The sequence below is a fragment of the Limulus polyphemus genome, unplaced genomic scaffold (genome assembly GCF_000517525.1).
Source record: "Limulus polyphemus unplaced genomic scaffold, Limulus_polyphemus-2.1.2 Scaffold1762, whole genome shotgun sequence".
Taxonomy (NCBI): Eukaryota; Metazoa; Arthropoda; class Merostomata; order Xiphosura; family Limulidae; genus Limulus; species Limulus polyphemus.
This window is the reverse complement of record NW_013667372.1, coordinates 36,104-58,373: the sequence shown is the minus strand read 5'-3', so window position 1 is coordinate 58,373 and position 22,270 is coordinate 36,104. Positions and strand designations below refer to the sequence as shown.

The 22,270-nt window shown below is 34.9% G+C and overlaps 1 protein-coding gene across 1 annotated transcript in view; it reads right to left on the bottom strand.

The window, feature by feature from the left end:
- LOC106464858 (transmembrane protease serine 9-like) overlaps window positions 1–22,270 on the bottom strand; it is an 83,854-nt gene that overhangs the window by 28,420 nt on the left and 33,164 nt on the right. The window contains 6 exon segments of the mRNA XM_022392653.1: window positions 6,242–6,389; window positions 7,103–7,257; window positions 8,245–8,510; window positions 9,967–10,073; window positions 10,512–10,613; window positions 12,637–14,374. Coding sequence (XP_022248361.1) covers window positions 6,242–6,389; window positions 7,103–7,257; window positions 8,245–8,510; window positions 9,967–10,073; window positions 10,512–10,613; window positions 12,637–14,374 — 2,516 coding nt within the window.

The window sequence follows — 22,270 nt, the reverse complement described above, 5'->3', positions numbered from 1 at the left end:
CCCATATATATTTACAGGGTTATACTTGTTTATATGTATTTACAGGGTTATATTTGTTTATATATATTGACAGGGTTATTTTTATCGATATATATTGACAGGGTTATATTTACCCATATATATTTACAGGGTTATACTTGTTTATATGTATTTACAGGGTTATATTTGTTTAATGTATTTACAGGGTTATATTTGTTTATATGTATTTACAAGGTTACATTTGTTTAATGAATTTACATTGTTATATTTGTTTATATGTATTTACATGGTTACATTTGTTTATATGTATTGAAAGGGTTATATTGTTTATATGTATTTACAGGGTTATATTTGTTTACATGTATTTACAGAGCTATACTTGTTTATATGTATTTGCAGGGTTATATTTGTTTATATGTATTTTGGAGCAATTCATTAGCACCCAAGAATCATGCAATATTTAAGTAGAAAGTTTGAACAAGTATCAAAACTATCGTGATGCAGAATAAATACATTTGAAACGTGTATTTGTTTTTCTCGACAATATATAAAAAAGATGAGGACCGATTAAATAATTTTTAGACAGTTAATAGGATATAAAGCTCTTGATTTTGGGCAATGCTTAGTTTGATTATATTGTTGTAATGCGTTATACCGTGCTCCACATCGGTAAGTCTGCGAACTTATAACGCTAAAAACCGGATTTCGATACCAGTGGTGGGTACAGCACAGGTAGCCATTTGTGTAGCTTTGCATTTATCTACAAGCAAACAAACAAAGCAGTATATCGTTAGGTGGGATTTTTTTTGGGTTATTAGGTAAAAATAAGGCCAAGCCCGGCCCATAAACAGTAATGAATTTATTTATTTATTCAATAAAGTTCGGTACAGGTTAAAGTTCACTGGTAGGTCTAACGGCACAAATTTTCAAAAGAAACTCCTAAACTAATGGACGACTAGTCTTACTTCATTCAGGAAATTTGTAGGCGTAACACATCATCATTACATCATACCAACAACTCACTCTAGTAAACACTACAAAACGTCTAAGTTAAAATATAGATCACAAAAACAAAATTTCAATACTTTATGCTGATTTGAGAAATTTGTATGGAAAATATTTAAAAATTTTGAAAACCCCTATAAAAATGCAATTACGTGAATATGCTATGAAATAAAATAATTAAATTGTTGGTAAACATAATAACCTTTCTTTTACTTAAAATAAAATCGTTATAACAATGACAGATAATTATGTATTATAGTTTATAATTTTTCGAATGTCTTGTATTCTGTAGTTCCCATTACAATCGTTAAAACATAGTGAAATACAATTCTTCTCGCTCTTTCCGAATTAAATCTTGATCGACTGGATTTTAGATAACTTACTTAGCCAATTATTAAACATCGACAATGTGAAAGTAAGTCTGCACACGTAATTACAACAACTTAACAAAAATTCCCTAAAGTGAAGGTAACTCTCCAATCATGTATCGAGTTACTCTCGTTAACTGCGAACAAACTGTGTAAAACATTCGTAAATAATGATCCTAGACTATTCATCAACGTCTTAAAGACGTGGTGAATATATAACTGTGTTTAATATGTTTGTTTTATCATGACAGTTAATAGCAAGTTATGGTTATAATTTCGATTCTCGTTAAACCCGGTTCAGCGGCTTCGGTACTCCAAGGCTTTCAACTATTCGTAAGAAGCAACTCATAAAGATATGATTTATTTGAGGCTAGCTAATTATAACTTTCTGAAGTATAAAATAATACCACTTTTCCTCCGGTGGATCAGCGGTAATTTTACAGACTTTCAAATCTATAATTCGAAGTTTATGTGTAGCTTTGCGATAAAACAACATGATATCTGTTACGGGAATTCAATATCTCTTTGTAAAAGAAAAATTTGTGGCAAATTCTAACTGTTGATAATTTTTGGATTTTAGCATAACCTATGCAGTGCACTTGTTAAACATAATTCTATAAATAACCAGAAGGAAAAAAAATATTCTGTTGTTGTTTGAAGTTAAGCACAAAGCTACACAAAGGGCTATCTGTGCTCTGCCCACCACGGGTATCGAAATCCGGTTTCTAGCAGTATAAGTCCACAGACATAACCAAATATTCTTTCTCAGATCCACAAGAAAGGCTATGAATATTGATAATCAAAAGCATAGTAAGTACATGATATAAAACAAAAATACGTCATATTATTATTATTATTTATAATTCTAGGGTGCGGGCTGCTCTTGTGGTAAAGTTCTGGATTTTGGAGCTGGTAAGTTGGATTCTAATCCGTGCTAGACCACAACATATTCCTCATACTTAAACATGTGGGTGCGTTTTAAGAGTGACAGTCAGTCAGTCCTTCAGCGTGAATGGTAGGTATTTTAGAATTAAGGATGGTAACAGACCTTGGTAGCTTTGCGATAAATACAGAATTATAATTCTATACGTACAGATGTTTACGGTGATTAATACTAGATGGCAGCACAAGATTCCGAGACATTTTCTTCAGTTCATTTTTTTTAAATGAGACACAACAGTAAGTATGAAGGCTTTTCACGCTAAAAATCGTGTTTCGATATTCGCAGTGGACAATGTACATTGTGCTTAACAATAAACAAAGAAAGCTGGAAATATTACCTGGATTTAAAAGGTTGCGGTAGCGAGTTGGCGGATTGTCTTCTTTTAAAATATTTTCAAAAATTCAAAAGAGCATTTTTTTGTTGTTGTTTCTAAGAAGAGGTAAGAATTAGTGGCTACTTTTAGGATCAAGAAAAACAACAACAACATTTTTGTATCGTGGAAAGTTTTATATGTAACAGTAGATAGTGTGATTACTTCATGCACTAAATTGACTCTAGCATCAAAAGTCAAACTTATTCCGTTGAGTGAAGCGTGTTTTATTGTCCTAATTTGACGTGATGATGATTTCAAGTTCTGTCCAAGTCCGGATCAAATTTACATCATATGTACCCGAAGATTTTGGTAAAAATTACTTATTTTCTTTGTAAAATACACAGGGGATCCGAGCTGTAAATAGTGGAATTATATTAAAAATGTAGATGGTATTTTGGTTAACGTTTTTTGTGATTCATGTTATTAGGAGACACAAACAATTTGGTGCATAATTAGAAAATATTTAAAAACGGTGCATATGTAAGTAATTATTATTAATTGAGTGCCCCCACCCCCCAGTGGTACAGTGGTATGTCTGCGAACTTATAACACTAGAAACCGGGTTTCGATACCTGTGGTGTGCAGAGCACAGATAGCCCATTGTGTAGCTTTGTGCTTAATTCCAAACAAACACATAATTAAATGAGTGTGTGCTTTCTTATAGCAAAGCCTCATCGGGCTATCTGCTGTGTCCACCGAGGAAAATCCAACCGCTGAATTTAGCATTGTAAGACTTACCGCTGTCCCACCAGGGGACCTTTATTAATTGAAGAGATAGTTCGATTTGCTTACACTACGTTCTAGAATAATAGTTCTCGCATCAGAAAAATCTTAAGTACAAAATAAAAGGGATTTAAGGCGCGGAATCCATCTTAAAATTAGACATTTTTATTTAAGAAGCCTTTAACAGAAATAATGGGGGGTGTTAAGTTGTTGTTTATTTCCTTCAGAAATGTATTTTTTAAAGAATATGTATCTTCCATCTTAAAATTGATGTAAGCTACAATATAGTATTATCAACTCAAAATAAGACATAAATATTGTGCTTTGCCTAAATGTGATTTGCTCCCTGGTGCCTCAACGCTAAACTCGAGGGCTGACAAAACTAAGACTCGGAGTTCGATCCCTGTGGTGGACACAGCGCAGAGAAGCCTATTCTGTAGATCTGCATGTAATAACAAAAACATAAATATGATTTAAAAAACAATAAAAAACCTAATTGTTCTCATTAAACGAAACAGAAGCTAAGTTTGCAGAAGTAAAAATATTTTTGACTACTTTAGAAATATAATACAGTAAGGTTCTATGGTTTATTTGTTATACACTAATAAAGCATAAATAAAAGCACACCATCCTTACGATACAAGTGGAGTAATTAGAGACGTATGTTCCGTTTCTCCAGTAAGCTACAACCACAAGCTAGATTCTGGGGTAAATTAAGACAACCACAAGCTAGATTCTGGAGTAAATTAAGACAACCACAAGCTAGATTCTGGAGTAAGCTAAAACGACTACTAGCTAGATTCTGGAGTAAAGAAAAACAACCACAAGCTAGATTCTGGGGTAAGCTAAAACGACTACTAGCTAGATTCTGGAGTAAAGAAAAACAACCACAAGCTAGATTCTGGGGTAAGCTAAAACAACCACAAGCTAGATTCTGGAGTAAATTAAGACAACCACAAGCTAGATTCTGGAGTAAATTAAGACAACCACAAGCTAGATTCTGGGGTAAGCTAAAACGACTACTAGCTAGATTCTGGAGTAAAGAAAAACAACCACAAGCTAGATTCTGGTGTAAGCTAAAACACTACTAGCTAGATTCTGGAGTAAAGAAAAACAACCACAAGCTAGATTCTGGGGTAAGCTAAAACGACTACTAGCTAGATTCTGGAGTAAAGAAAAACAACCACAAGCTAGATTCTAGAGTAAACTAAATCAACCACAAGCTAGATTCTGAAGTAAAATAGAACAACCACAAGCTAGATTCTGGAGTAAGCTAAAACAACCAAAGCTACATTCTGGGGTAAAATACAACAACCACAAGCGAAATTCTGAAGAGATGAGAAACAACTTCTGACTAACAGGACTTTCTGTATCGGTTTCAGAACTTTCTGAAAGTGAAAAAAAAAGAACAACAGCCAAAAACAGAAGTCGAAACATTTTTTGGTTTACTTTGTTCTTGTTGAATCATTCACGTATTTTAACATACAACTTCACAGTAAAATGTTCAAACACTTTCCAGCTATAACAATCTGGTCAGTATAAGACGGTGATTTATAAGGTATTAGAAATGGTCTAAACATAAAAGTATAGATTCAAAAATACATAAACTATCAATAACTCGGTAAAACATCTTTCTGTAAAATACGTTCTCAATAAGTTAGAAGAAAACAACGTCTAATCAACAGGACTGTAACGTAATCATGACTAATCGGTAATATCTCTCTGATTTACACACCAAAAAAAATCAGTTTTTTATAACAGATTAGAGTTTTAACACTGAGTGAACTTCCTAAAGAGCATCTTTATGTTTACGTAAATATAAACAAGTAAATACTCTGATAAGAACGTGTTATTAAGAAGTTTATTGCTCAGTTCCACTTTCCTTTGTAGGAATTGTTTAAATCTGTACTTGAGGTATTTTAGAAGTGGTTTAAAACACAATATAAGTTCACTGAGGTTTACAAATAAAAAAGTAAGTACCTTAAATATATTTTAGCCAAAGTTGTTTAGAAAAGTCAAAAAGTTTGAATTGTGGAAATGTTGTCAGCTTAAAAGCGTTTATATTGACATTACTCTGTAGCTATTTGTTTATAAAACAAGTTGAACTTGTTCCCAGTCTAGAAGATTTTAAGGTTCAACCTTTTTAGTTTGAGAATGCTATCATGTCGCTAAAAAGTCCTTACAGGGTGTTCAGGATACAGCTTCCATATTAATGGTTTATTGAAGTTCAAATAGGGAAGTTATTTCTGGAACATTTTGTATTTCTAATAACTTTATTCTGATATTTCTGTTGTTTTTTCAATTCAAAACAATAAAGAAACTTGTGTACTTAGCAATTTATACAAGTCTTATGCTGCTATGTAGGTTATAAAAATAGGAATAAAACTAAATATTTTCACTTTAAGTTTCATAAGCGAACAAACAACAACAACAACAAAACATAATACCTGCCAATCTCTTTATTTCATTCGAAAGATTTTATTCGAGTTTTGAGTTGTTTTTTTTTTGTTTTATTCACACAAATAATTTTGAATAAGTTCTTTGGGTACTTCCGAGAATTTGTAAATTGGCTGGGACTCTATTCTATAGCACGATATAAATAAAAACTTTTGTTCTTTTACACAAAACAAATTAGTTCCTGAGAATTAACTCTGTCGAAATAACTTGAATTAGAGTTAAGTGGTTTTTACGAATTCACCGGCTCGTATTTTTGAGTTCGTTCAAACTGCTCAATGATGAGCTGGTCTGAAAAAGAAAGCCAACTCATTCTTCTTTGAAAAAAAATTATTTTCTTGTGCGTTACAGTATAAACCAGTGTAACCAACGTTCAGGAAGTTTAAGTGTTGATTATGCTTTCAATCCAGGATTTGTAGGCTGTTGTTCTCATGTAGACACCAGGTAGGTTGGGTTCTGCACACTGAATACCGTGAGAAACTGTTCCAACCAGAACCCATCGTTCATCATCTCTCTGTAACATCAACGGTCCTCCAGAATCGCCCTAAAAGTCATAAGTGGGGAAAAAAAGTAAATAAATAGTTTTTGACCTGGTGTTAAACTGGAATTTACGATTAATTTCATATTTAAGTTGTTATTTGAAATATATTAACAACAACTATATGTTGTTGTTGTTGTTGTTTTTGGCAGTACAGCAAAAAAAAAACAACAACAAAAAACAACGAGAAAGATCAAGAATGATAATCATCCAGTAAACAAAATTTCATCAACGAACCCGCTTGATTATCAATTAATATTGTAAATATTTTCTTAAGTTTCTTCTTATACTGCACTCACCGATTTATTGATAAAACATCTTGACTGGGGTTATGAAATTATTTTCATTCAATAAAAGAAAAGAAATTAATTAAATGAATTATCTGCCTTTTTGAGTTATCGCTAAAAAATATGATAAATAATTTTTCGATCATAAATTAAATTTTATTATAGACAAAACTGCTTAGTTCTAATGATGAACCAATAGAGGGCGGCTATAAGAAGTAGATATAACGCACCTCAAATTTTCGTATATGCATAAAATAGGAAAAGTTGCTTAATATTTATTTGTAAAAATATTAATCTCTCTGCAAGTGAGTGGTTGAGTGTAATAAGTATTTCAAAAACAATGTAATATAAATGGTTTGAACTATACAGAATCTTTCAGATTAGTGAATGGATAAATACGTAAAACTAGTGAGACTGACATATAACACTTACTTCACAAGAATCCCTTCCTCCGGTCTCGTAGCCTGCACAAAGAAAGTTGTCCTTTATTTCTTTGGCATGGCCAGCATCGAGAAACATTTGCTTGCACTTGCTATTACTAACTATTGGCACTTGCACATACTGCAAAACACGGGGCACAGGACCATCTAAAATGTAAATAAACGTTTCATTCTCTTTAATTAAAGAAACACCTTCGAAAATACAAACAAACTAATACTTTTGAAACTAGTGGCTTTAGCACTACCGACTTTCAGATATTTGTTTCTGTAGGAAAGACCTCTTACTGAGAAAACAAAGCCAAGTGTCGAAAAGCTGAAAGATTCAACCAACAAGACAAAATTTTACCAAATAACAATTACAGCACTCAGAAAAAAACAATTAACCATATAATTAGAGCTCCTGAAACAAAAGTTAATCCTATAATTACAGCTCCTAGAACAAGAAGTTAACCCTAGCATTACAGTTTATAGAACCAAAGATTAATCCCAGAAACACAAATGGGATCTGGACTCCATCGGAATTTTAAGTATATTTTTTCTAATTTATTTATTTAAATGTTTCTTGTGAGTCCATCACTTTGTTGGTTACAGTGGTTCTAATAACACATAATTCACCAAATAACATGTAATACAGAAATACCATCATTATTGCAATTAATTCCACTAATTACTGCTGGAATGTCTCATGTATTTTGTATGGGAAAAAAGTATTTCGGTCAGTACTTTACACAACGAATGGTGTAACAGTTAAAAAAGTAAAATTACTCACTATATGGACCCCATAAGCAGTCAACTAATCAGTAATTTGAAGTTTAAAATTTATTTTATCACCCCCCCCCCTCAGTGGCACAGCGATATGTCTGTGGAGTTACAACGCTAAAAACCGGGTTTCGATACCCGTGATGGGCACAGCACAGAAAACCCATTGTGTAGCTTTATGGTTAATAAAAACAAACTTTTTCACCTATTTTTACTCACGAATCTCTAAGTTGTAGACAAACTCAGAATTTCTTTCTGCAACACGTGATGAAGGTTGTCAGTTTCCTGGTGTGGGTGATGAAGATAGTATTCCTATAACTTAAACTTACAATATGATTACAATCTTCAGAACAATGAATTTAACCAATAGCTTACCTTCAGAAAGCTTCCCCCACCCGGAGACGAACGCTGTTCTTCCTGTAAAGTCTTCTCCATTCTCTGGGAGACAGATTGGGGCAATGTGGGGTTGAAATTGAACTGGACTCTCCAGCTCCAACAACGCCAAATCATTTTCAAAAGTCTGGATATTGAAGTTTCTGTGGACAATCGCTCTCTTCACATTTTTGACCACAGGTTTTAATGACTCGTTACCCCCGCTGAAATCGTGTTCTCCCAGTACAGCTAACAGAGATGCCAAAAACCTACGAAATACAAGTTGTGTTTCGCGATGAGGGTTTAAAAACAGCCTTGGAAAAACGAAATCGCTAAAAATAGATACGATGCACACTAAACCGTAACAAAAGTTATTAAATAAAAACTTCACTATATCCCACTTAGAACTGTAATTTAAATAAAGTTCCGCTTGACGTGACTCGTATATTTCGTATAAAATAAATTATTAGATACTCTCCAGTACACTCTTGGCGTTCACGTCAAAATATTCTAATAGAATATACCCTGACAGTGAAGAAAGAACATTTTTAACACTGTGAACATACGTCATTAGGGTTAACTTTATTTTAAATGGAAAGTGAGCTTCGTAAAAAGTTTATAGCTTTTTTTTAGCTTAAATCTACATAATGGGATACCTGCGTGACCCATCGAGGTTATTGAACTACTAAATGTAGCCCCCAAGATCGCCGTTAAACAGCCTGGGTGAAGGAGGTTCAAAATTAATATTTGTTTCTTGTAAATATAGTCTTCTCGTGAACTGTTTATTTTTTTAGAGGGCTCTTTCATTGTTATAGAGTAACGTGTGCTCTGGTGGGGGATCAGCGGTAAGTTTACGGACTTACAACGCTAAAACCCGGTGTTCAATTCCCCGCGATGAATACAACAGATAACCCGATGTGGCTTTGCTCTAAAACAAACAAGTAAAGTGACGTGGTAACCTTATGAGAAGCTGCTTTACAAAGGAATGAGATAAAAGTACCTTATAATAGACTGCGCATGTTTAATATATATACACATATCATTACATAAACTATAGGAATGTAAGCAAATAACTCAAAAATACTGATTTATAACTTAAAAGTTTTTGGACCACATGTGCGACCCCTAGGTTTAGGCATAACCATCTATAATTGAGAAGTACTAAGCAGAGAGAAGGGTAGCCAATCAGAATCACTGCCGATTACATAAGAACTCTTAACAGAGTGGCACAATTGACTCACTTTTATAACGCGCCCACAGCTCAAAGTGTGGAGTGTGTTCGGCGAAATAGTGAGGGCTTGAACCTTGGACTTTCCAATCCGCAGGTGGTGAGGGCGCTTTACTCGCAATCTGAGGGTCGCGGGTTCGAATCCTCGTCCCACCAAATATGCTCGCCCTTTCAGCCGTAGGAGCAGTATAATGTGACGGTCAGTCCCACTATTCGTTGCTAAAAGTGTAGCCCAAGAGTTGGCGGTGGGTGGTGATGACTAGCTGCCTTCCCTCTAGTCTTTCACTGCTAAATTAGGGACGGCTAGCACAGACTGCCTTCGTTCGTGTAGCTTTGCGCGAAATTCAAAACAAACAAACAAACCAATCCACAGCTTGACATACTAACCACTAAACCATATCCAGCCCAAATTCAAACACAAGAGGCAAATTATATCGTAAATGTTATTTGTAACACGTGACATATAAGCGTAAGAACAAGTAAAAGAAACCGCTTACCGTGGTTGGCAGTGAGCTGCTGTTAAAACGTATTTAGAATTCACAAGTACTCCTCCACATTTGTTCTTCAAAAATAGTCCTAACCACGTTGCTTCCTTCACCAGAACCTGCAATGTCAAAACTTACAATGTTTACAAGCAAACATAGACAATGATATCCTATCTCTATAGAGAGAGAGAGAGAGGAGTTGTCCGTCTGGTGTCTTGACCAGGGTCAATTTTTATGAAATTTTGAACAGGATCTCAGACAGACATTCCAAAGATCGAATATAAATTAATAAAGAACCGAACGAATGGTGGTAGATACTTCAATGTTTTAGAACGTGAATGTGACGTCGAACGTTTGCACGGATACCTTGTGCTGATCGCACATTTCCAGGACGCTCGTGCAAGCCGTTTCACCATCCTCCCCGAAACCGACGAAATAATTATCGTGGTACGTTTGTTAGTAGAGTAAATATGTGAACGCGCGTCAGTAAATGTTGTATTTTTAGAGTGAAATACAATCTATATACATTAACTATTAACAGAACAACGACGACTTACTTGCCATGGCCACTGCCCGAAGTAGGTGTTACGGCCACCAACAATCCTACCGAAGGGTCTCAATGATCGAACTCCACAGTCTAAAGAAAGGGGAAAAAATAACTATTAGTTTTTTACGAATGATAATGATCAAGAGAATAAATTTAAGGTGTTTATTTAACGATGAGTTTATATATATATTTCAGAAAACAGATATTTTGTTTGTTTGCTTAGTTACTCTAGGGCAAAGTCACAGTGGGATATTTGCTGTATCCACCACCGGGAATCAAACCCCGAATTTTAGCAGTGTAAGTCCGTAGACTTACCGCTGTTCTATTGGGGGATTCAGAAAACAGAAAACTAAATAGCTTTCTCACTCAACTAGCTGGTCCACATGTGACTCGGAGGAAAGTCTGAGGGCTTGTAACGCCAACAATCGGATTTTGATACTCACGGGAGGGCAAAGCACGGACAGCCCATTATGTAGCTTTATACTTAATAATAAAGTAACAAACAAAAAATAACTTCTAGATGAGAAATCGAAATTTCACACTAACTACCACAATAGATTTTTGTTTTTAAATTGTAAAACCACCTTTTCAATAAGAAAATTGTATATTTTTAGACCAACTAGTTTTTATCGTTACTCATAAAGGTAGCAAGATACAGCAAAGAACTATCGAATAAAAATGCAGTGTGTTTTCTATTGTCAGTAACTGCACACATAGTTTATGGAAATGTACCAAACATTTTACAATATCCACAACACATACTTCAAACATAGTTCCCAACTACGATTGTTTTTTGAGGTTTATTTTGATAAAACATCAAAGACAAATTCAAACCTTCAACCTTAACGAAAACTTATGCGCTCACGGATTAGATGGCCAGGTGACAAACCCCTAGTGGACAAGTATAAAGGTTTTGTACTGACGTTAAATGTCACGTGGTCTATACTTTTATCCACCATATTGGACGCAAGTGCTAACGTTTATCTTAAGTTAGTTAATACTGTAAATCATCCATAATTATTATATGTTCCTTGTAAATGGCAAATGATAATAAACTATGGTTCTGATATTGTATTCTTCCCGGGACGGGGTGTGGCGGCCCGCAGGGGCGGGTGTTTGCTGTGTGGTTTCTCTGCCTTTGATCTTGTGTGAGTTGCAGACTAGAAACAAAATCTTCAACAAGTCCAACAACAGGAAAACAGCATTTCCGATTTTCTTCTTGGCCTCACCTCTCGCTTAATCTGGCAACTTATGGAAGTGAGCAACAAGAAGTATAGCAAGCCAGTTTCCACTATCTAGTGAGCAACAAGAAGTATAGGAAGCCAACCTCCACCATCTAGTGAGGAACAAGAAGTACAGGAAGCCAACCTCCACCATCTAGTGAGGAACAAGAAGTATAGGAAGCCAACTTCCACCATCTAGTGAGGAATAAGAAGTATAGGAAGCCAACAGAAAGTATAGGAAACCAGCCTCCACCATTTAGTGAGGAACAGGAAGTATAGGAAGCCAAACTCCACCATCTAGTGAGTAACAGGAAGTATAGGAAGCCAACCTCCTTCATCTAATGAGCACCAAGAAGTATAGGAAGCCAGCCTCCACCATCTAGTGAGGAACAAGAAGTATAGGAAGCCAGCCTCTACCATCTAGTGAGTAATAGGAAGTATAGGAAGCCAACCTCCACCATCTAGTGAGTAATAGAAAGTATAGGAAGCCAACCTCCACCATCTAGTGAACAACAAGATGTATAGAAAGCCAGCCTCCACCATCTAGTGAGCAACAAGAGGATCTAAGAACAAAGTATTTTCTTTAAGTAATTTCTACAGAAATTCTTCGATGATTTTGACCTTTTTGTTTTCGATTTAAACGGATTTCGTGTGGTTTAATATATATATATATATATTAAAATTTAGGAACTAATTTGGCTAAAGTTTATAGTGATAATAATCATTGTATGCAATTTTAAAAAGATAAAAAAAACAGTGGCAGAGTTTTATAAACATACTAAACTTACCTTTTTTGTAATCCCATTTGTGCCTGGTTGTTGTTAGGACGTTCGCTTTTGTTGGAAACGTGGTTACATTAAGGGGATTCTCTGTTGTTGTTGGGACATTCGCTGTTGTTGTAAACGTGATTACATTAAGAGGATACTCTGTTATTGTTGGGACGTTCGCTGTTGTTGTAAACGGGGTTGCCTTAAGGGTATTCTCTGTTGTTGTAAACGTGGTTACATTAAGGGGATTCTCTGTTGGTGGTGGTGTGACAACATTCGTGAAGTGCGATGTTCCGTCTGTCACATTGGTTCTTAAAGGACTAATTACCGTTGTTGTAGTGGTCGAAGAATTCTTATTATTTGTGAATATATCGACGACTGTGGACTCAGAACCACTAAACATTGAAGTACTGGTGCTTCCAATGACAGTGTCAGTAACTCCGGACAATTTGATGCTAACTTTGTCAATATCGTCTTCTGATACAATGACAGATGTAGAAGTGTCATTTAACACGTTATAAAGTGTAGAACTAGGTAGTGATGTCACTTGGGAGGACTCTGTAGTTGTTATTGCTTGAGAATTATCACTTTTTATGGTATAGAGTGATGTCATGGTTAGGTGTTCATCGTTAGGGTTCATTGAGACATAGTCCGATTTATCTAAAACCGTTGCCGTATTGGTATACATAGTTGATTCATTATCTAGGTTTAGAGCTGCATTAGAAGATGAAGAATCACCGAAAGTGTCATTAGAACTCGAAAAAATATTCCCCAGTACCGAGTTTCCGGTTTCTAACTCTAAAGTAGCTTCCGTTGTGGGCCCTTTTACTACGTTTGCTTCTTCAGTTATGGTTATGACAGATCGAACGGGATCAGTTGGAACAGAGAGGGGGGTATTTGATGATGTTTCTGTTACTCTTATATCGGAACTAAATGTAATGGACGTCGTCTGGTAGAATTCATGTCCAGGACTTGGTTTGGTGTTAATTTCGGTTGATATATCGCTTAGCTCTAGCTGAGAAAGAACGTCTTTGATCCCTGAAACTGGATTATGATCAGTGAGAGGCAGGATCGGATCACTTGAGTTTGTTTCGTCGGAAGATTCTGGGGTCGTTACTGTGAGGTAGGTTGTGTTCTCATTAGGGACTATAGACATGGTGGTAATTATAGTTTTATGAACATTATCGGAGTCGGTAGTTTCTTTTGTTTTATCAGCATGATTGGAGTTCAAATAGGTTTCGAAGCTTGTATTAGTAGGACCAATAAAGCTTTCAGTTGTGCCAAGCACTTGCTCCTTCGTGTCATTTTCAGCTTGGTTAGTAATATTGAAATATCCCGCTTGTGTCTTGAGCTCTAGCATGGTAAAATCCAGTGATGTGGTAGAGTTAGAATTTAACGTGGTTTTCGTGATATAATTATCAATTCTCGACGCGTCAGTCTTTGCATTAACAATATTGTTAGTAACTGTTAAAATTGGCAAATTTTCAGTTACATCCGCAGCTGTTGATGACTTGACAAATATAGAGTCAGGTGTTGGTAATGTATTAAGATCTGTACTTCCATATTCAGCATTCAGAGTAGTCAAATATGTACTTGTAGGGGATGAATTCTTCGTGAAATGTTGGGCTGTATTGGTGGGTTTTGGTTTCATAATATTTATCATATTAGAAAAACTACCAAGGGAAATAGCACCATGTAAATCTTTTTTTGTCGTCGCGAGAGAGGGCGTCGTAGTCGTAGGCCTGAACGGAATTGTGCTGCCATCTAGTGACAACTCTGAAACACTTCTGGGAGGCGGCGATGGCCCGGGTTTTACACCATAATACTGATCAGTAGAAAATGCTCCAATTCCTGTTGGTTTGTTTGAGGGCAGTTTACAGCAGCTAAGATAGAGAAAGCCATTGGTGCAGGTTGATAGTAATACACCATTTTCGACGGTGCAGTGCCATTTGAACACACACACTCCTGCCTTGCCTGTGGCGTCCTCACACGGCTTTCTATAAACATCCAGTGTTTTCCCTAAACAAAGTAAAAAAAGGTTAAACTACAGACACAGAAACTTCTATACATGATCAAAAGGTAGTTGTAATATTGCCTGGCAAAGTTACTAAAAGTAAATAAAAGTTAAACTACGAGACATAGAAACTTCTATACATGATCAAAACGTAGTTGTAATGTTGCCTGGCTAAGTTACTAAAAGTAAATAAAAGTTAAACTACGAGACATAGAAACTTCTATACATGATCAAAACGTAGTTGTAATGTTGCCTGGCTAAGTTACTAAAAGTAAATAAAAGCTACTTTGTAAACTTGAGAACGTGCCATATCTATTAAAAATATAATATAAACATTCAATAACTTTAACTTAATTGCCGAGATTGTCAGTTGGTTAAACAAAACATTTTGGTCGATTTGTTTCCAAGACACCATTCGCGATTGTAATCAGTTACTTTAAAAACCGAAGTTTCCATAAATAGTGTATAATACTAGTACAGACGTAAACGCCTTGTACAATTACAAAGAATTAAAAAAAATACAGTTTCTAAATAACTTATGATTAAAAATGGAATGTACGAAAAACTTTTGAGACATAGTTTTAATCTATTTCTTGTAGAATGGAAATTCACACCTATAGTGGGATTATAATTACTACTTTAAGGTTACATGTTCAAATATCATCAATGATACATTAAAATGTGCGTCGCGTTTCAATTAACAATTTGGCTCCACATTTTAACGATATTTTTATTGTCGTTTTAGTGCAAAGCCACGCAATAGGCAGTTTGCGTTCTGCCCACCGCATGGAATCAAACCTCAGACTTTCATGTCATAAGTGAATCTCACCAAAGTACTATTTTAATAAATAGTACCAGATAAATTTGTTTTCAGAAGAAATAATATCTAAAAAACAATGTCGGGGTATGTTGTTTCGAAAATATTCTACAGCTCATTTGTCATATGATATGCAAAGTGTATCTTTTTTTTCTTTTTTTTACAAAGATAAACATGGTAACTATTTTTACGACAGAACAAAGAATTCTGTGGGAATTAAATTTTATTTTAGAGGAGACTAAGCCCCCTAGCGTAAGTCTATGAGTAAGTCCATCACCAGAAGGGTAAGCGGAAACTTTCCGGAGTTACATGGCTAAACAATCCATGGTTTGATTCCCCGCAGTGGACAGAGTGCAGATAGGCTGCTATGTTGTTTTGCGCTAAAAATAAAAAATAAAAAACGTAACTTCCGTCTATATTCTGCACCAATTATCAAATTGGTAGGAAGTAAACTGATTTCCGAGACAAAATTGGTAGGAAGACAACTGACTTCCGAGATAAAATTGGTAAGAAGGAAACTGACTTTCGAGATAAAATTGGTAGAAAGATAACTGACTTCCCAGATAAAATAGGTAAGAAGTAAACTGACTTCCGAGATAAAATTGGTAGGAAGACAACTGAGTTCCGAGATAAAATTGATAGGAAGATAATTGACGTCCGAGATAAAATTGGCAGGAAGACAACTGACTTCCGAGATAAAATTGGTAGGAAGACAATTGACGTCCGATATAAAATTGGCAGGAAGACAATTGACTTCCGAGATAAAATTGGTAGGAAGACAACTGACGTCCGAGATAAAATTGGTAGGAGGACAACTGACTTCCGAGATAAAATTGGTAGGAAGATAATTGACTTCGAAATTTAGATAGATTTTAGTACAACGGTTGTTATAGAATTAAAGGAATCGCGAGTTACTGTATTTATTTTACATAAATTTTGTAAACTATACAACAAGAGGTGTTGGTTGCTATGGGCATTACAAGTAGGCAAAGTGGAGATATAAGAAAAAGTATTTCTCACATACCTAAACAACTTAAGTAGAGAAAAGTCTGGTTAACTCCAGGATCAAGACTAGGATTTAAGGATGACAACAACGCATCCACTCATTCCTTGTAGCTCGCAATTGTTTTAAAAGCAATAAATGATCGCTGGAAATGAAACATCTGATCAAACCACATCATCCTGAATCTTTAGGGTGCAGTACAGGTTAAATTGGAGAGCGGTTACCGCTTTTGGGCGCAAAATTTTCGATGCTCAAATTCGAAAAATCATGCCATGAAAAAATTCATGATATACGAGGCACATATTGCATTTAACGTGAAGAAACATTACCTTGACGTAAAATATTACTTTAAAAGTAGCGTCGAAGAATAACTCGCAAGATTCGATCAATACTTTTGACGTCGAGCTAAATATTTTCTCGTCATGCCCTCAAAAGGAGATACTAAAATAAAAATAAAAAGTAAAATAATAATAATAAAAACAAAAACAAACGGAAATTTTGCATAGATTCAAAACCCATCTGAGTAGGTGCACATAAATATAACAATATTTAAAAGTGTCTATTACTTTTTTCGAATAAAAATATCTGTTGGTTTTGATAGTTTCGAGCGCCCCCTACAACCTCCAGCTCAAATTCTCGACAAGTTACCGCTTGATCCCCGCTGTCCAAATTAATTTTCTGAATTACTCTTTAGTCTTAAGTGTTCTATTATCAGTAAAAAAGTAAAACTGTTCCATTCAGTACCAATATAGAGAGTAAAACATTATAAATATATAGGGTGTCCATAAAGTCTGAAAACATAAGGCAATTAAAAAGTTGTATATTGGAGCTATAATTATTCAATGTGTTTTTTTTCCTGTGTCAATACATTTTTGAAGGTGATGCCAAAAGTTTTTATAGTAGGTCAAAATACATATAATACATAAACAAATAAAAAAGTTAGGACGTTTCCTTATGTCTCCAGACTTTATGGACACCCTGTATATATATATTTAAATCATAAACTCTGTTTTTTAGTTTTCACATAGTGAAACTTTTTAATTACAAATCAATTCAAAACTCACAATTTATTATTAATCACACCTAAATTTCACGATAGCTTGTGATGCCATGCGTTTGTATTGAACAGTTATCTGCCTTCAACTTGTTGAAGTGACCATATTCTTCAAGCTTAATACAAGTGTGCATTTTTTATATTTTTTTAAAAAGGTTTAAAATATTTCTTGAAAACTGTAACATTGAGTTTGGTTTCTTTGTTTTAAATTTCACACAAAGATACTCGAGGGTTATTCTTATACCAATGAATAGTAAGATTGACTATCACTTTATAACGCCCCCATGTCTGAAAGGACGAACATGTTCGATAACGGGGATTCGAACCCGCGACTCATAGATTGCGAGTCGAGCACCCAAACCACTTGTCTCCCGGTGAAACAGCAGTGCATTTTCAAACTTATAACTCTAAAATTTGGGGTTCGATCTGTTGCGGTGGATACAACAGATAGTCCTATGTGGCTTTTACTCTAAAAATACAAACAAACAAACCCTAACCACCAGGCCAACATTGAACTGTCGCTGAAAGTTATAAAAATGACGTAAATCCTTCCTTACAAATTTATGTGGAGCTCAAGCTGAAATATTTGTGAGACACCCATTCCAATGACATGGTAATTGGGGGGGGGGTACTCAGGGGACTGATTATCTATGCTTCATAGACTCGCTCTCCAAGCGTATTTCGCTTATTGACTGGCTTACCCAAATTTAATAACTGTTCTAAACATTTCGCAAAGTCATTAGGTTTTTGTTACATCAATTTAGAATATCTTAGGCCTATTCCCACGCGACCCGGCATGGCCAGGTGGTTAGGGCGCTCGACTCACAATCGAATCCCCGTCCCACCAAACATGTTCGCTCTTTCAGCCGTGGGGCGTTATAATGTCACGGTCAATCCCACTATTCGTTGATAACTGAGTAACCCAAGAGTTGGCGGTGTGTGGTGCTGCCTTCCCTGTCTTTCAGTGCTAAATTAGGGACGGCTAGCGCAGATAGCCCTCGTGTAGTTTTGCGCGAAATTCAAAACATACTCACAAATTTACTTGATCTTAGCATCATGCGCCCTCTAGCTAACAAAATCTAGCTTATAACAATATTTGTAAAAACTGTGTGAAGTCATACGAGTATGAAACTTTTAGTCTTTTATTACACTTGTGTGAAACTTACCAGAAACTGAACGATTTACTAATGTTATCTCAGTATAAAATGTTCTCTGAAAGTGAACGGTATTTATATTTTAACTCATCTCACTGCCACCCAGTTTTAACCTTGAACTCAAGGTCTTTGTTTTAACCCAACAATAGAAGAGTTTTTGGTTCTTAGTAGAAAAAAGAACTTACAAAACTAGTTTGACGAAAACAACAGTGGCTATACTTCGGGAAGGTGTGAGAAAAGTTGTACTTGACCTTTGAGGATTAAGCTTGAACGGAAACTTGCATTGTCACTATTTTTCTACAGAACTCATGATCCATGCCTTGGGTATGTATCCCACAAGTCCAAAAGTAGGGGGGAAAAAACCTGAAACCCAGGTGACCTAGATACACTGGGGCCAAATCGCGCTGGTAATGAGTTTACTTCCGCTTCTATACTTTGCCGTTTTCACGAGTAAACAACCTATATATTGTAACTTCGTGTTATCTTTGATGCACAATAAGAAAATATTAGGTGATCCATTATATGATATATATTTACAAATAAAATACGAATATAACTTTTTTATTTTCATATACCATAAAAAACTATTATGGTCTAGTTAAATAAACACATCAAGAGATAAAGGCATTTTTATTATACAATTTATACTCTATTATCTACCATTATATATATTTTATATGAGCCTCTCTCGACACTCAAAGAAAGAAAAGCAGTCGTGGTCTGGTTAAATAAACACAGAAAGAAGATAAAGGCATTTTTATAACAGAAATTGTACTCCATATCTACCACTATTACGAACCTTTTCTACGCTCAGAAGAGTGTCGTGGTCTAGTTAAATGTATAAAGAGGGAAAAGGCATCATTTTTATTATAAAATCTATGTTCCATATCTACCAAGAGTTGGCGGTGGGTGATGATGACTAGCTGCCTTCCCTCTAGTCTTACACTGCTAAATTAGGGACGGCTGGCGCAGATAGTCCTCGTGTCGCTTTGCGCGAAAATTCAAAAACAAACAAACTATATCTACCACTGTATATTCTATACTACGAACCTTTCACGACAATCAAAATACTGTCTTAGTCGAGTTAACTAAACGCATAAAGCGGAAAAAGGCATTTTTATCACAGAATTAGTATTCTATATCTATCAATATATATGCTATAGTAACTACGAGCCTTTCACGACATTCAAAAGACTGTCTTAGTCGAGTTAACTAAACGCATAAAGCGGAAAAAGGCATTTTTATCACAGAATTAGTATTCTATATCTATCAATATATATTCTATAGTAAATACGAGCCCTTCTCGACGCAAAACAGAAATCTTTATTGTATTTTTAACCCAAAGTAATGCTTAATTATTTACTACGATACTTATATATTAAGAACAAAACGCGTTTATGGGTTCTGCGTTGCAAACAGTAATGCTTGTACAGTGATGGTGCACATAACAATGACGTCTAACGAATTAGCCTTTTATAAGTAATCATCCAACACGTTTTCCTTGGTTGTAGTAAGTTATAAGGTCGAGAAAAAAGTTTTTTAATGTGTACCACCAAAATAAATAAGCCCACATGCCACGTTACGGAAACACGTTTGTTGTTTAAAAAACAAAACTGACCAATATAACGTTTAATTGCAAAAAATATAGTGAGTAATTACTTTTTCTTAATCTAGATATATTCGTAACTATCGCTGTCTAAACTGTTACAGACTACTATAATATAAACCGAATTTACATAATGAAATATAAATATTATGTAATGCTGAGCTGGGGTCTTGCTTGAACTGCAAAACTTGATATTACATAGTTATTTGTAAGGTTACACGAAAAATAATTTTTAGACAAGAGCAGAATTGTAGTAGCATATAATGAATCTCACGTTACTGGTGGATGTAAATAGCGTTTTTAATCACTTAATTCATTTGGTAGAAAACGCAGTCTGATAATGAATAGTAGAGCCACGGCAACAATTGTAAATATCTTTAATGAACGTTTCGGAATGACACGTATAAAGCAAGGGGGAAGGAGTTTTGTCAACAGGTCGTGATTATTACATCCATATGTTAGAATTGAAAAGTTGTTGCAATTTACAACATAACATAAAAATAAATGTCATTGTATTAAACAAATAAAACCTCCTTCCTTACGTTTTTTCTTACTGCATGATTGACTCTTATTTAGAGGGTTTTAACTTATTAATGAACAAAAGTTAAATTTAAAAACGTACTTACATCGAGCTATCTGATTGGGTGGTCTTGACAAGTTCGTGGACGCTAGAGTCGCCAGAATGGTTAGGAACTCAGTTGCTAGAAGGCGCTTCATGACTTTTAGAAATCTAGCAGGAAACACACAATTGGTAGGTGTACAGAGAAGGACGAAATTCAATACACAACTACTAGTAATATTTCAGTAAAATAAAATAAATGTGTACGTTGAAGAGACTTTAACCTAACTCTTCAGTGCCATTCAATATCAGGCTATTATTAGGTAACAACACATACATTCTGCCATTCAGTTGTTTGTTAGTTCCTTAAAGCCACAAGTTCTGTACGCTTTGCTACTGTTACAGTTCAAAAGGTGAAAACCAAATATTGGATACTCTCGTAATAAACTACCACATATAATTGTAACATTTTTTAAACATAAAACAACAACTTGTTATTGAAACTAAATAAAACTCTCCAGTATAATATTACCTTCACTATTAGATTTCTTTTTTTTTTGTGTCCGTGAAGAATCACGTTGTTTCGACCAAAACTTCCTTTTATATATCTATATGAGTGCTCGCTGACCACGATAGTGACAAGAAGACTGACCAATACTTGGCGGAGACCAGAGAACAGCAGGACGTATGAGGAAGCTTTACAGTTAGAATGTGACTCTCCCACCTTCCTACTGGGGTCATTAATTCTCCCCCCCCCCTCCTCGCTTTACACCGTGGCTCCAGAAAACGAGTGGTGAAATTGGGGCAACCTTCCAAATGCTTTTCGTAATACCTTCAGACCTAACCTTGCCTAACCTTTCGGCTCTACAAAAACTATCACTTTTTTGTAAGTTGACCATAGATAGGGAAGAGTGGCTATACTTTTAAAGAACTGAAAGGTGGTTGTAAGAAAAAGAAGCACCAGAATTCACCATCTTTGTTATTTTCTCAAATCTATAACGTTTCAAAATTACACGTAGTTTCGCATTAAGATGTACGAGAACAATTTATAGGCAACAAGAAATTACATTCTATAATATATTCTCATTTTTCATTGCTATTTGAATGAGTTACTGTGATAACTAAAAACTCGAATGACACAAAAATAAAATTACTCGTCAATTATTGAACATTCACTTCATTTTTATTGTGTTCGTGAAGTTAACGTATTTTCAGCGGGTGTAATTTGTTTTACTTTGTTAGTTAATATAACATGAATATTTTCCGTGAAGTTAACAACGTATTTTCAGTGGGTGTAATTTGTTTTACTTTGTTAGTTAATATAACATGAATATTTTTCGTGAAGTTAACAACATATTTTCAGTGGGTGTAATTTGTTTTACTTTGTTAGTTAATATAACATGAATATTTTTCGTGAAGTTAACAACGTATTTTCAGCGGGTGTAATTTGTTTTACTTTGTTAGTTAATATAACATGAATATTTTTCGTGAAGTTAACAACGTATTTTCAGTGGGTGTAATTTGTTTTACTTTGTTAGTTAATATAACATGAATATTTTTCGTGAAGTTAAC